General features: G+C 41.9%; 1 protein-coding gene across 1 annotated transcript in view; it reads right to left on the reverse strand.

Moving 5' to 3' along the window:
* Positions 1-16,364, reverse strand: part of LOC145778027 (triacylglycerol hydrolase DDHD2-like) — an 89,791-nt gene that overhangs the window by 38,620 nt on the left and 34,807 nt on the right. Inside the window, exons 8-9 of the mRNA XM_082589418.1 lie at positions 13,653-13,794; positions 13,099-13,307 (exon numbers count right to left, since the gene is read on the reverse strand). Of these exons, the coding sequence (XP_082445544.1) occupies positions 13,099-13,307; positions 13,653-13,794 (351 nt within the window). The remainder of the gene's footprint in view (positions 1-13,098; positions 13,308-13,652; positions 13,795-16,364) is intronic.

Consider the following 16,364-nt stretch of genomic DNA (forward strand, 5'->3'; position numbering starts at 1 on the left):
CTTGCGTCACAATGCTTTGGACACGAGTCGGAAAACTTCTACACTAACGCTAGTATTTTCTGCTGTGTAAAGTTTCACTAGGCGTTTTTCTTTAGGTTTATTTTTGCGTGTCATGTGAGCAAAAGTGAATTTTCCCTCTGCCTTTTCTTTCTTACTGTATATCAAAACGCAACAAATTTTGTAACCAACCGTGCCTTATCAACATTACTCGGAGATCAAAGCCAGACATTGTGACGTAAGACTTGAACTAAGTTGCGCGTGATTAGTGTAGAAGTACCTGTACTCCCATCAATTCTTAGCAAAGAATTCACCTTTGTTACGCTGAATCAATGTCATACTCATCAATCGTTGAAGCAACGTAAAAATCAAAAGTTTTCCTGCTTGAATCGAAGCTAAGGGATACAGTATTCACATTTTGTAGATGTGCGCTAGAATGCGCGGAAAATTATATTCTCACAACAATTGTTTGTGCTATGCAATGACGATTTGTATCGCTAGTTCCTGTGTTATTTCTCGGCGGACAAATATGACCGATCTAGATAGTACTTCCCACGGACATCACATGCTGTGACGGCGGACATGTTCGCCGTGTCCGCCGTGAATTTCGAGGCCTGTATATGATATTTCTCTTAGAAGTTAAAAATTATGACATTCAAAAATTTAAACATCTTTATTCACAAAACAAACGAAAATACGTATGTTGCATAGCAACATACCAACCAGTTGACATAAAAAAATTGGTAATTACATTTAAAAGCAATTAACATATTGAGATTGCTAATTGTGGTGTTTGAATTTTACTTGTTTTATGTCCCGGGTATGACATTCAACTGCATCCTCGATGTCAGGAGGAGAGGTAGCACCTTACCCCAGGTCTGGGCCAGTTGGCACCGGAACACAGCCCGCTGGTAGTTCTGGCCCTCACTGACATTGATGCCCATGCCAGGCAGGTTGGCGGCGCAGGCAGAGGACAGCTACGTGCTACAATGGCAACATCATTCAAGAAGGAAAACTTAAGTCAAACCCGGGTTGGCCAAACTCGTTAATTGTCATGCAGAGGCATCCGGTCATAATTGTCATGCAGAGGCATCCGGTAGGTTGGGTGTAAGCAAGGGCATGCTCCCTGTAGAAAAACATGCACCAAAAATCCTAATGATAAGTGTTAAAAAAGGAATGGCCCCCAGTCTCCGACAGCCCTTACATGGGCAGGGGGTGCAAAAAATCTCTGGGTGGTCTGACATTTCTGTTAAAAATTCAGGAGTACCACTGGGAAGTCTAAATGTAGGAAGCTTGTGTTGTACAGGTACTGATGTGAGTGAAGAACTGGGCATGAGTAAGATAGATGTTTGCTGTTCACAGGAAGTCCTTTGAAGGAACAAAGGAGCCAGGTTTTTGGGTGTCAAAGGAAGGAGATACAAGCTGTGGTGGTCAGGCAATGATATTAGGATCGGAGGAGTTGGGATTTTGGTGAAAAAGCTATGTGAAAATGTTGTTGAAGTTCGTAGATAGAGTGACAGAATAATGGCGATAATGATGGTGGTCGAGTATAAGAGTAATCTGTAATTATGCACCACAAAGTGGAAGATACGATGCAAAAAATTTGATTTTATGACAAAATAGCCCATCTTCTTCATCGTGTGTCACACGGCCGTAGCCCAGAGCATCACGCAGGCTCTTGCTCTATCGTTGAACTCGGCCAAATCCTGTGCAGAGCACCTTGCTTTTAGGTCAGGGCATTCGAGTAGATGTTGCATCGTTAGCTCCTGTCCGCATTTGCAACTTGTGCTCCCCATGGAATACCCCCAGTGTCTCATCAAGGTGTTACACCTGCCAATACCAGTTCTTAAGCGGTTGAGGCATCGCCAATACTTCCACGGTTCACGTTTTCCGGGAGGAAGGCTCTCCATGGGTGTGAGCTCCATATTGGCCAATGTCGGTCTGGCTGCCAGTCTCTCCTGCCATAGTTGAACCCGCACATTGGCGGCGGCATCGTCATGACCTAATGGGACAACTGAAGCAAGGAAACTTTTTCTTGACTTCAGACGCCTGTGTGCTGGAGTTTGGCCATACAGTGGGTGTCTCAAATCTATGTCCTGACAAGATCTTTCCTTTCTGCTGATCACGCTTCTTCTGATGTTGGGGGGAGCAATTCCAGACAGAATGTGCAGCGATGTTGGTTGGTTTGAGACAACCTGTAATCAGACGGCAGCTTTGGTTCAATATGGGGTCAATTTTCTTGGCATGTGCTGAGCGTTCCCACACTGGGCAAGCATATTCTGCAACCGAATAGCATAAGGCTAAAGCAGTTGACCGTATTGTGTCAGGGAGGGCACCCCAATCAGAGTTTCCGCAAAATATTATTTCTAGAAGCCACCTTAGCTCTTACTTTTTCGATATGGGATTTGTATGTGAGGGACCTATCTAATTTGACACCGAGGTATGTGGGATTGATAGTGTGCCAGTTTAGTTCCATTCCAGGAAATGTTTAGTTGGCGTGATGCATCCCGGGATCTAAGGTGGAATGCGCAGACTTGGGTTTTATTGGGGTTGGCACGCAGGTGGTTGTCCGTGTAGTATGTTGTCAGCCCATCCAGAGCATCGCTGAGTACTCTCTCCGCGGAAGTAAAGTGTTTGTGTTGTGTTGTTATACACGAATTGTCAACGTATATGAAGCTTCTTGTACCAGGATGGATTGGTTGGTCATTTGTATAAATGTTGTACAAGATGGGGGCTAAAACACTCCCTTGTGGTAGACCATTTTTCTGCTGTCTCCATCTGCTATTTTTGCCACAAAAATAAACATAGAAACGGCGATTGCTAAGCAATGATTGTATCAGCTTAGTGAATCGAAAGTTCTCGGTGATATTGAGGATCTTTGATATAAGGAAACGATGGTTGACAGTGTCATACGCTGCAGATAGATCTACAAAGACAGCTCCAGTGACGGAACCCTCTTCAAACCCATTCTCTATGTGCTGTGTTAGATTCAAGAGTTGTCCTGTGCAGGATTTACCAGGTCGGAAACCTGCTTGTTCATTAATGAGTTGGTCTTCTATGAGAGGTTGCAATCGGTTTAATATCAGCCTTTCAAACAACTTAAACAAATGACACAGCAAAGATATAGGACGAAAGCTTTTAGGGTCAGTTGGGTCTTTTCCTGGTTTCAACAATGCAATAATTTTGGCTTTTCTCCATAGCTTAGGAATTTGGTAAGAGCTGAGGCAGTTGTTGTAAAACTTTAGCAGCCATCCGAGAGCGATTGAACCGAAATGTTTAATTTGTTCAGTCCGAATTCCATCTAATCCAGCAGATTTACCTTGTTTCAGAAATTCAATGCCCTTCTTCAGTTCTTCAATTGAGAAAGGAGATGTTAGACGAGGGTTGCGTTTATTTTGAGGTCTTATCAGCCGGGGTTTAGACTGCTTTTTCATGTTATTTTTGCTTTTGCCATTTAGAAGGAGTTGATGAACAATTTGATTGATAGATACAGTGTAGTGGTGGTCTGGTTTAGTGTAGTCGGCCGACAGCAATTTAATTGTTTTCCAGGCTTTACGACTGCTATGAGACAGATCTGTGGATTCGATCATATCTTGCCACATTTTTCTCTTTTCGATGGCGATAGCTGCTATCACGTTTTCTCCAGCTTCAACTGTAAAGTGAGAGAAAGGATCTGATTGGAACTTTTCTTTATAGTCTTCATAGAGGTCTGCTGAGTCTGAATTCAGACCAGGGATGTAACGTGTCCTACAGCCTCTAGGAATGTTTTTTTCTTGACGGTCTTCGTACAGCTTCTATGAAGTCAGGGTATTTATCTGATGACGTGTGTAAATCGGTGATGTGGAAGTCCAGATCTGAAGTAAATCCCTTCCAGTTAGCTTTTCGAAAGTTGTATCGTCGTTGATATGGGACATCCTTTGGAGTAACAACTGCCTTGATTCGGAGGCGGATTGGGCGATGTTGAGTATGTGGGATTGGATCCAATATGTGCTTCACACAGCCCATAGTGATGGAGTCACTTGCAAAGATGAGGTCCGGGTTTGAGCCTCGTTTCCATCTTCCGCTGTTAAAGGAAGGGGTAACTTGGGGTCATGCATGAGGTGCAAGTTATTATCGTCAGCCCATTTTTCAACAGCTTTTCCATCCTTAGTGGTGTTTCTATAGCCCCAGCTTGAGCTGTGGCTGTTGAAATCACCAATAAACAAGCCAGGCGTACTGCCATTTTGCACCATCAGATCGTTTGGTATGAAGGGTTCATTTGGGGGCTTATAGACAGATGTTACGTCTATTCCATCGAGGTGGAGAGCCAGGCATTCGGTGTTATTGCTATCATCGGACGAAACTGAGTTAATGCGTGATCCAGATCTTACGTACATAGCACTGCCATGTTTCCCATGAGGGATTTCGCTGACGAGGTCCATTCCGGCTATTATTCTTGGCCTGTGGTGTGTAACACTTCGGTGGGTTTCCTGTAGGCAGAGGACATTGCATTGATGTTGCTTGCAGAGTTCAGCAAGGATGGCTGATTTTGCTGAAGAAAACCCTTCGATATTGGCCGAGTAGGCACGGTTGTCGTGTGACGTGGTGAAGACATTGGTTTCGCTTCTAGTGCTTGTTAGCTCTGGTCGAAGTTACTTGTAGGGAAGGCCACGTAGAGGCTGTCTTCATCTTCCCAAATAGCCCATGAATGGAGCACAAGAAGTGATCAGGAAATCGTATTGGGTCTTGGGGACTTTAATTGGCACGTTGGCAAACAAATTGATGGGTTTGAAAGTGTCCATGGAGGGTTTGGCGTGGGAAAAGGAATCGCGATGGAAGGTGACTACATGAGTTTTGTGATGAAAGGGACCTGTGTGTTGCTAATACCTGGTTTAAGAAAGAGGAAGAAATAAAAGTTACTTTCAATGCAAGTGGAAATGATACTGAAATTGAGTTTGGGTTGGTGTGCAGGAAAACAGAAAACTGATCAAAGATATGCCGACACAAGAGAAAGGTTTAAAAAAAGAGTTAAGTCTTGTTCACAACGATGTGACTGATCTATGGGGATCCAATGGAGTTCTGCAAGCTTGCAATGAAGTTTGTGGGAAAACAAAAGGCAGGATGGATCGAGGAGATACGTGGTGGTGGAATGAAGAGGTGAGGAAAGTAATTGGGGAGAAAATAGTCGCATACAAGGACTGGTGCCGAAATAGATCAGAAGAAACTAAGCTCAAGTACAAGCAATTGAAAAATCGGGCAAAGAAAATAGTTGCAAAAGTTATGAAAAAGCTGAACAGAAATTGACCAAATTAAAAAACAGTCCCAACAAAGTATGTAAGTTTATGAAGGTTCTGAAGCGGGATGGGAAAGATGTCGATGGTGGACGATGTATTAAAGGAAAGGATGGAAAACTTGGTTTCAGTGAGAAAGATTGTGGAAGAATTTGGAAAAAACATATGGAGGTGATAATGAACGAGGAAAACGATTGAGATCACAATGTGGAAGCTGATGTGGTAGCAGGTTCATTAAAGAGAGTAACTCGAGAGGAGGTGACGCAAGCCATGAAGAAAATGAAATCGGGGAAGGCTCCTGGACTGTCTGAAGTCACTGTGGAAATGATACGCGCAAGTGGAGAGACAAGATTGAAAGCAATGCAGGAAATCAGCCAACGTGTGTTACATGGAAAAGGAATGCCAAAGGAATGGAAGACGAGCGTGGTGATACCCATCTTCAAGGGAAAGGGTGATGTAATCGATTGTAGGTCATATAGGGGAATAAAACTGTTGGAGCATGTAATGAAGGCAGTAGAAAGGGTGTTGGGGAATAAAATAAGATCTGTGGTGAAGCTGGACGAGATGCAGTGTGGATTTATGCCTGGGCAGGGAACGACAGATGCTATTTTTATTTTGAGGTGGTTGCAAGAGGAATATCGGGACAAGGAAAAGAATTTGTACATGTGCTTCGTGGACATGGAAAAGTGATTTAATAGAGTTCCAAGAAGAGTGATGGAATGGGCAATGAGAAAAAAATACCAGAGGCACTCGTGCAAGCCACAATGAGTCTTTATGAAGGTGCAAGGACAAGAGTTCCAGTTGGATCTGCCCTCTCAGACGAGTTTTTCGGTGAAGTTGGGTGTACACCAGGGTTCTGTCCTCTCTCCTCTTATTTTTGCCATTGTGATTGATGTGATTATCGAATGTGTAAGAGAAGATTCATTGATGGAGATACTATACGCGGATGATTTGGTTTTGTTGAGTGACACAAGGGAAGATCTGAGAGAGGAATTTGAGAAGTGGAAGGAGTCGCTTTAATGTAAAGGTATGCGTGTCAATATCAACAGGACAAAGGTCGTAATAAGTGGAACTGAAGGGGAAATTGCAATGAGCAAAATTGACCCATATAGTGTATGTGGAAGAAGAGTGATGGCAAATTCTGTTAAGTGTACGAAATGCAGGAAGTGGGTGCATGGAAGAAATGCAAAGATGAAGAGAGCGGCATGCAGATCCAGAGATGGTTTTGACTGCAAAAGATGCAAGAAGATTGAAGGAATGGTTGGTCCTGTTGAAAAGCTGAATGACGAAGTTGAATCAGTGAATGCCTTTTGCTAGCTAGGATATAGATTGAATATCAGTGGTGGTTGTGTAGCGGCAGTGACTGCAAGAGTAAAGTTTAGTTGGGTGAAATTTAGAGAGTGTTGAGAGTTGTTATGTGGTAGAAAATTTCTGTTGAAAATGAGAGGAAGAATTTATACTAGTTGTGTGAGATCTGCAATGCTGTACGGAAGTGAGACATGGTTCTTACGGGAAAACGAATTGGCGATTTTAAGAAGAACTGAGAGAGCGATGGTGAGAGCAATGTGTGGTGTGAAGCTGATGGATAAAAGAAATACCGAAGAACTTATGAACCTGCTTGGGTTGAATGAGAATGTCGATAAGTTGGCGAAAGCGAATGGAGTAAGATGGTATGAGCATGTTTCGAGAAGGGATGAAGATGAAGTTTTGAGAAGAGCACTCGAGTTGCAAGTGGAGGTTATAGAAAACAAGACCCAAGAAAACGTGGAAAAGGCAAGTTGAGGAGGAAAGCAGCAAGATGGGCTTGACAAGAGAGGATGCGTTAGACAGATCGATGTGGAGGCAGAGTGTGAAGGCGATAGCAGCACATGGAGGTGAATCTAGCCACCCTCGGTAACGGGGACATTATCAGATTAAGACTGGGCTACTACTACTACTATTACTTACATGAAGCAAAAAGTTCGCAATCAGTAAACTAGGAAGGCCAGCAAATTAATCTGTTAGAGAGAGATGGAGCATCCTAATGTGATGTGATTGGCAGTCCACTCCATCACATCACACTGACATGAAGCAAAAACCTTCAGACCACAATGTGTCATTGTCAAACATTGAAACGACCAGTTTCCATTACAGAGGTCTCCGCTTATTAAGCCCAATTTGGTCCAGTTTGGAATTGCTCCTATTCATTCCTTTAATAATAAAAAACACTCCTAACAAGCCCAAAACCCCGCTAAATAAGACTAATTTTCAATTACATTTGCTTGAAATTGTATAAAAAGGCGAAACATTTTCGTTTTGCTTTTGACGATTTCACGCCTGTTAACTCAGATCTTAAAGTTTTGTGATTGTTGGGTTGTACAAAACACGGCTCGTTCCTGACACAACTTGCAAAAAATGCTATTTTCATCATGCCACAAAACTGTATGGCGCATAACAGGAAATAACCGATTTTTGTGTAGCAGTTGTCAACTTCTTCTTCTTCAATTGCCTTGCCTGAACCAGGCATCGACGGCCTCAGATAAATAATTTGGCCCAAATGTTCCTATTATATGTTGCATGGATGATTGTTTCTGTTTTGTTGTTAAATTGTTCCAGATGTGTTGTCATCTGGACAACAGTTGTCAACAGATTCAGCAACTATTAGTCACAGTGCTGTCGGCCATAGTCAATTATGCATGTAGGACTGTAGGAGTGACAGAAATTTATCCCTCACTTAATAAGCCAAAAATTGTCTGAGATACTGATAAAACTAGCCAAAACAAGCAAATTGAATGGGTTTTTTAAACGTCTAGCGACGTAGCAACGATGCAAAATTATACATTTTTGCTGCCTAATCAAGCCTGGCAAAAACAACAAGCGCCCTTGGGTTGAACATTACTTGTCGAATAGTCTTTGTATGAATACACAGAAGATCTGATTTAAATTTTATGTTTTTATTCTAAATTATGGTCGCCTATTTAGAGAGTTTGCGCAAACCATTTATTAATTTTTCAGAAACTGCAATTATGATGTTTGTGTTGTCGTCTTTGTGTGAGCCCTGGGGCCGAAGGTTTATCTTTTTATCACCCCAGATTCACGATGATTCCGGACTACACTGGAAGGCTACTAGAGAGCAGCCAGTCTATGGTTTCATCATCCATGACGCGCAGACATGCCACTCCGTTAGGTGACTTGTTTGGTATCAAATTTATTGGCATACCCCACTTTAATTTAAAAATGCTGCCAAAATAACAATCTGAGCAAAAAAAATTTTTTTTCTTGCGCAACATGCGACAAGCAGTTAGCATGAATAGCCAAACATACGATGTGAACAACCAAACATAAGTGGCAATTGACACAACACCAAAATTAATCAGATAGACACAATATTATCAAAAATCATCTATGAAGTAATAGGACATTGCAATAAGTAATAGCACAGCAGGAGCTCACAAAACCTCCACAAAGCAGCCAGCAACGTGGTGTGTTGTGTTTAGCACATAGGTCTTCGCACCAAAGAGTGTTTACATTAATTCTAGCTACTGAACCACTGTGTTGCTGTTTTCTTGGGCAAGAAAGGTCGAAATGATTACCTCCATCCAGTAATGGGTAATTCCAAATTCAAGTCATACTAATGTAAGTCACTAGAAACAGTGTATTACAGGCAACACCAAAGCGAGTGCTGCAAAAATTGCCTATGTACTGTGCTTCAATGATGTTTCCTCCATCCTGGAGGATAAAAATTCAATGGCGACAAAACACTTGGGACACGAATCATGAATAGTAACACAGCAACAGCTAACGCTCATTAAGTAGGGCATGGATAGGATACTAACTAAGGCCTAGGTATGCTAAGATCCAACGTGAGTTCAACCTGAGACTCAAGTCTGACGGTTCATGTATTTGGTATACCATAGCCCAAGTCCAACTTGCTGATGTATTCAGCAACATGTATCAGGATTCAAGATAGTCTGCAGCGTCCCTTGTGGTCTGCCTGTAGACACCATATAGGAGAAGTCATTCTGTCTCAAATTTTTAATGATCTTAACATTTGAAATTACCAAGTCTCGATATTACACTGTTCCTTCGCTACAAGAAGCATTTTGAACTTTAGCCACACAAAAACATCACTGAACCACTTGCATCACAGTATAAACATGACCAGTGGTAACATGCAATGTAAAAACTTTAGAGCAAAAGCAGAAAGTCCTGGAACTTTGTTCTGCTGAGTATACTTTCCAGAGGGGTGATTATTTAAAGTTGATTGAACTCTGTTGTATTTTCCTGGAAAATTCACTACAAGACCCAATAACCTTCAAAAAGTCTGGAGCTTTGCATAAAGCCAGATGGATGGCAAAGCTGATTTACTCCATTAAGATATGTCTTCTGGAAAAATACATTGGAGAGCTTCCACCTGGAACAAATCTCAAAGCTTTGTCAACTTCGTCACTTTTGTGTATTCTCAGTGGTGGTTGACATGTTCATCACCCACTTCTTCGTCGTATGAGCTGTTCTTCCGGACTATATGTTTGGGCATGATGTCATCAGCCACTCGACAGTCTCGTCATCCAGGGCCTTCAGTCCAAGCGTTCCATGTGGTGGTTGATGGATTGGGCAGTCATGGACGACATGATCTACTGTCTGGTCTGTGGCGCCACACTCGCATCCCGGTGAGGGAGCCAGGCCTCATCTGCACATGACTGACTGAAAGCGACCGACGCCGGTTCATAGGCGGTTAAGCCGGACCCAAGCAAGTCTTGCGAGGGACATTCCCGGAGGGCGGGGATCGACGTCGGGTAGGAAATCACGGAGTGGGGAGGTGTTGTTTTGCCACTCCATGTTCCATGTGTAGTTCGTCCAGTGTGCCGCACTTATTCCAAGATCTTCAACGTTGTTCAGAAGCTGTCGTGGGGCGGGCACAAATGGGCGTCTTGATTTCAGTCGCTGCTGTCCTCCAGGTAGGCGCTGGAGTGTACTGTGGAGGAGGTGGCCGGGGTCCAGTGCGCGACGAGCAAGGGAAATCATGGCTCCTTTACGGCGAAGCTCAGCAGGTTGGATGCTGTTCACTTACAGCAACATTAATGACTGTATTGCAACCAGTACTCTGAAGGCATTAAAGAGACACCTTTGGTACTTGACAGAGGAAATGATTCCTCTTTCTCTATTCAGTGAACACATTCCTGTTAAAGAAAAGAGGTTTATTGCTGATCGAATGCTACAATGCATTGATACACACTCAGCCATCCCAAAACAGCGACATGGATCTGGGTTTGAAAAGCCAACATTTCCACAACACCTTGGGCCATCAACAAGGCTTAGTGATTTAGTTGGACAAGATTCATGGTATTTTTTAAACTTGTTGAACCTGAACCATGAATTTTTGCACATGCCTGTTAATGAATGGCATGATAACAGTATCTTCAAAGAAAAGCTGGTCAATGTCTATTGTCCAAGGAATCAATGTAATTAATGACTGTGCTGAAAGGTGTATAAAATTAAGCTCAGACTTCTTGAGATCTTCTCACAGCGAAGACCATTACCAAGACATCCCACAAGTGGCACAAGAACACAGAAAGTGTCAACTATCCCTTCGCAAAAGAAGCACCCAATGTTGATAATGCCTAACTATCTCTTTGAGGATTATATGAATGCATCATCAATCATGATAATAATGTTAATCAACTGGCTTGGGAAAAATCGTAGTTGCAGTTATTGAAAAATGTAACTAATTGCAGGATTACAGAGAACTTAAGCTCGTATTCTAAGATCCAACTTGAGTTCAAGCAGAAACTCAAGTTTGACTTGGTGCATGTACTGTATTTGGTATACCATAGCCCAAGTTCAACTTATGTTCCAGCTTGAACTCAAGTTGGATCTTAGCATACAGGCCTTAGTTAATATCCTATTCATGCCCTACTTAACGAACGTTAGCTGTTGCTGTGTTACTATTCATGATTCATGTCTCACTTGTGTTGTCGTCATTGAATTTTTATCTTCTAGGACGAAAAACATCATTAAGCACAGTACATAGGCAATTTTTGCAGCACTCGCTTTAGAGTTGCTTGTAATGCACTGTTTCCAGTGACTTACATTAGTATGACTTGAATTTGGAATTACCCATTACTGGATGGAGGCAATCATTTCGACCTTTCTTGCCCAAGAAAACAGCAACACAGTAGTTCCAGTAGCTAGAATTAATGTAAACACTCTTTGGTGCGAAGACCGATGTGCTAAGCACAACACACCACGTTGCTGGCTGATTTATGGAGATTTTGTGAGCTCCTGCTGTGCTATTACTTATTGCAATGTCCTATTACTTTATAGATGGCTTTTGATAATATTGTGTCAATGTGATTAATTTTAGTGTTGTGTCAATTGCCACTTATGTTTGGCTATTCATGCTAACTGCTTTTCGTATGTTGCACAAAAAAAAAAATTTTTGCTCAGATTGTTATTTTGGCAGCATTTTTAAATTAAAGTGGGGTATGCCAATAATGTTCAATCACCATGTCAAGTTATGTTCAATCACTATGCCAAGTTATGTTCAATCACCATGTCAAAGGAAACCAAAACATTACATTAGATGGAGCCAAATCTCCAAAACGTAAACAAATACACATACCTTGGCCAAATAGTAACCACATCACCTGATAAAGAAGACGAAATAAGAATTACACTTGGTTGGCAGGCATTTGGAAGAGCGAGCTCAATATTTAAAAGTAAATTACCGATCTCAATGAAAAGAAAAGTATATAATCAATGCATTCTCCCAACAATGACATACGGAGCAGAAACATGGAATTAACGAAAGCACTAACACTTAAACTACGCACTGCGCAAAGATCACATGAAAAAGTACTCTCAGGCATCACATGGAAAGACAGGAAACCAGCCAAATGGATACAACAAACACAAATTAAAGATATCATTCAAACAATAAAAAGTTTAAAGTGGAATTGGGCAGGACATGTCATGCGAACAACTGACTTGACGATAAACGCAAAAGAGGGAAACAAAAAACAAGATGGCGAGACGAACTCTACCAATTCGACAAACACTGGACACAAACGTGCAAAGACAGACAAAATTATAAAGATATGGGGAAGGCCTTCATCATGCAGTGGAACAACAATGGCTGACAATGATGATGCCAATAAATTTGATACCCAACAACCCATGTCTATCTAAAGTGGTTTTTGGGTTATGGCGATTGAAGTAGGCAAAAATTTTGGGGTTGCGATGGGGAGGTAAACGGGAGGCCATGACATTAAAAATTATTGTCAGGTTATTTTTTTCCAAAATGGAACAGAACTAACTTAGGGACAGATCAAAATTCAAATAAAGGGAGCAAATGAAACACCCTAATGTAGGTTCTAATGATACTGTTACATATTTTTCACACTGTTACCAACGCTTAGTATGAACTTTATTTTTTATTTCACCCTACTCCACAACAATGATTGTCTGTGTGGCCTACTACTGCAGCAAGCCACACCATGCCAACATTCACAGCAGCAAGCCACGCCATGCCAACATTCACAGCAACAAGCCACACCATGCCAACATTCACAGCAACAAGCCACACCATGCCAACATTCACAGCAACAAGCCACACCATGCCAACATTCACAGCAACAAGCCACACCATGCCAACATTGACAGCAGCAGGCCACGCCATGCCAACATTCACAGCAACAAGCCACACCATGCCAACATTCACAGCAACAAGCCACACCAAGCCAATATTCACAGCAACAAGCCACACCATGCCAACATTGACAGCAACAAGCAACACAATGCCAACATTGACAGCAACAAGCCACACCATGCCAACATTGACAGCTCAGCAAACCTAAGCTGTGGCCGGCTAAGGAAACTTTTCCTGAAAATCCTGGATTCCTTGATGCAAATCGTTGGTAGAGTGAATTTATCTCGTTTCCTATTGTTTCGGCGATAGTTTGGCAATAAACAGGACTCGAATAGAAGAGGATGTCTAACAGAGTCTCGTTTGTGAAGTGGCGAAGTCGAGAAATACTGGGCAAGGTTAAGCGTCGGATGTTCCTGCATTGACAAAACTGTGGTTTACCATCATTCAGCATCAACTACACAAGAAGTACACTGATACCATAATGCTTGGTTAATAAGCATATTACCTGGTATACAAAAAGCATGCTGTGCATTGCATATCGAATAGACAAGTTAAGTATGGCAGTGGAAATGACTGATGAAAGTGGCTATCTTTGCAACAAAAATATTCCCTTCACTTAAGCGATGCGATCATAAACTGCTAAATGGTTGACAAATGGAAGCAACGGTTAAGCTCGAACTTTAGAACTGCAGCAGTAAAATTACAAACCGATTACCGCTACACAAACGATACAAATTTTAGTCGGCAATTGTTGTCACCTGTCTACACCTGTAGCATCCCCGTGAAGGGCTCGGTGCCAATGGATGGGGAGGAACTCGATCCGTTTCACCTTTCCCGCTTCCTTGGCATTCTTAAAGTGAGATAGCAAGAGGGAGAGATGGATGTTGCGAAAATCGTCAACTGAAAAAAATAAGGATGCAATCAGCATGACGCCACAATCAAACAGGAATGTATCTTTATTTGCTGACAGCAGTTGTCATGTAATAAATCTTTTACAATCTGCTCTTCAAACCCATCAATTTGTTTGCCAACAGACTTTAATGGGCACATTGGCAAACAAATTGATGGGTTTTAAGGTGTCCATGGAGGGTTTGTCATGGGAAAAGGAATCGCGATGGAAGGCGACTACTTGAATTTTGTGATGAAAAGGACCTGTGTGTTGCCAATACCTGGTTTAAGAAAGAGGAAGGAAGAAAAGTAACTTTCAGTGCAGGTAGAAATTAAACTGAAATTGAGTTTGGGTTGGTATGCAGGAAAAACAGAAAACTGATCAAAGATGTGAAAGTAATGCCATGCGAACTTCAGCATAGATTGGTGGCTGTCGACTTGGACAGGAAAGGTCTGAAGAAAACTGTAAATAAAAAAAGAAGAAAAGTTTGGAAGTTAGAAGATGCCGACACAAGAGAAAGGTTTAAAAAAAGAGTTGAAAGTCTTGTTCACAACGATGTGACTGATCTATGGGGATCCTTCAAGAATAGAGTTCTGCAAGCTTGCGATGAAGTTTGTGGGAAAACAAAAGGCAGGATGGATCGAGGAGATACGTGGTGGAGGAATGAAGAGGTGAGGAAAGTAATTGGGGAGAAAAAAGTCGCATGCAAGGATTGGTGCCGAAATAGATCAGAAGAAACTAAGCTCAAGTACAAGCAATTGAAAAATCGAGCAAAGAAAAAATTATTAAAATATTAAAGAAAAATTAAAGATATATTATTATTAGAGATGTATTAAAGAAAAGGATGGAAAACTTGGTTTCAGTGAGAAAGATTGTGGAAGAATTTGGAAAAAACATATGGAGGTGATAATGAACGAGGAAAACGATTGAGATCACAATGTGGAAGCTGATGTGGTAGCAGGTTCATTAAAGAGAGTAACTCGAGAGGAGGTGACGCAAGCCATGAAGAAAATGAAATCGGGGAAGGCTCCTGGACTATCTGAAGTCACTGTGGAAATGATACGCGCAAGTGGAGAGACAAGATTGAAAGCAATGCAGGAAATCAGCCAACGTGTGTTAGATGGAAAAGGAATGCCAAAGGAATGGAAGACGAGCGTGGTGATACCCATCTTCAAGGGAAAGGGTGATGTAATCGATTGTGGGTCATATAGGGGAATAAAACTGCTGGAGCATGCAATGAAGGCAGTAAAAAGGGTGTCGGGAATAGAATAAGATCTGTGGTGAAGCTGGACGAGATGCAGTGTGGATTTATGCCAGGAAAGGGGACGACAGATGCTATTTTTATTTTGAGGTGGTTGCAAGAGGAATATCGGGACTAGGAAAAGAACTTGTACATGTGCTTCGTGGACATGGAAAAGGTATTTGATAGTTCCAAGAAGAGTGATGGAATGGGCAATGAGAAAAAAATACCAGAGGCACTCGTGCAAGCCACAATGAGTCTTTATGAAGGTGCAAGGACAAGAGTTCCAGTTGGATCTGCCCTCTCAGACGAGTTTTTCGGTAAAGTCGGGTGTACACCAGGGTTCTGTCCTCTCTGCTCTTATTTTTGCCATTGTGATTGATGTGATTACCGAATGCGTAAGAGAAGATTCATTGATGGAGATACTATATGCGGATGATTTGGTTTTGTTGAGTGACACAAGGGAAGATCTGAGAGAGAAACTTGAGAAGTGGAAGGAGTCGCTTCAATGTAAAGGTATGCGTGTCAACATCAAAAAGACAAAGGTTGTAATAAGTGGAAGGGAAAATCACAATGAGCAAAATTGACCCATGTTGTGTATGTGGAAGAAGAGTGATGGCAATATCTGTTAACTGTACGACATGCAGGAAGTGGGTGCATGGAAGAAATGCAAAGATGAAGAGAGTGACATGCAGATTCGGAGATGGTTTTGAATGTGAAAGATGCAAGAAGATTGAAGGAATGGTTGGTCCTGTTGAAAAGCTGAATGACGAAGTTGAATCAGTGAATGCCTTTTGCTATCTAGGATATAAATTGAATGTCAGTGGTGGTTGTGTAGCGGCAGTGACTGCAAGAGTAAGGTTTGGTTGGGTGAAATTCAGAGAGTGTCGAGAGTTGTTATGTGGTATATTTCCGTTGAAAATGATAGGAAAAATTTATACTAGTTGTGTGAGATCTGCAATGCTGTACGGAAGTGAGACATGGTGCTTATGGGAAAACGAATTGGCGATTTTAAGAAGAACTGAGTGAGCGATGGTGAAAGGAATGTGTGGTGTGAAGCTGATGGACAAAAGGAATACCGAAAAACTAATGAACTTGCTTGGATTGAATGAGAATTTTCATAAGTTGGCGAAAGCGAATGGAGTGAAGTGGTATGAGCAATGGGCATGCCTGGCGTGTTTTGAGAACGGATGAAGATGATGTTTTAAGAAGAGCACTGGATTTGCAAGTGGAGGTTATAGAAAACAAGGAAGACCGAAGAAAACGTGGAAACGGCATGTTGAGGAGGAAAGCAGCAAGGTGGGCTTGACAAGAGAGGACGCGTTAGACAGATCGATGTTG

This window comes from Aplidium turbinatum, chromosome 10, assembly GCF_918807975.1.
Source record: "Aplidium turbinatum chromosome 10, kaAplTurb1.1, whole genome shotgun sequence".
NCBI lineage: Eukaryota > Metazoa > Chordata > Ascidiacea > Aplousobranchia > Polyclinidae > Aplidium > Aplidium turbinatum.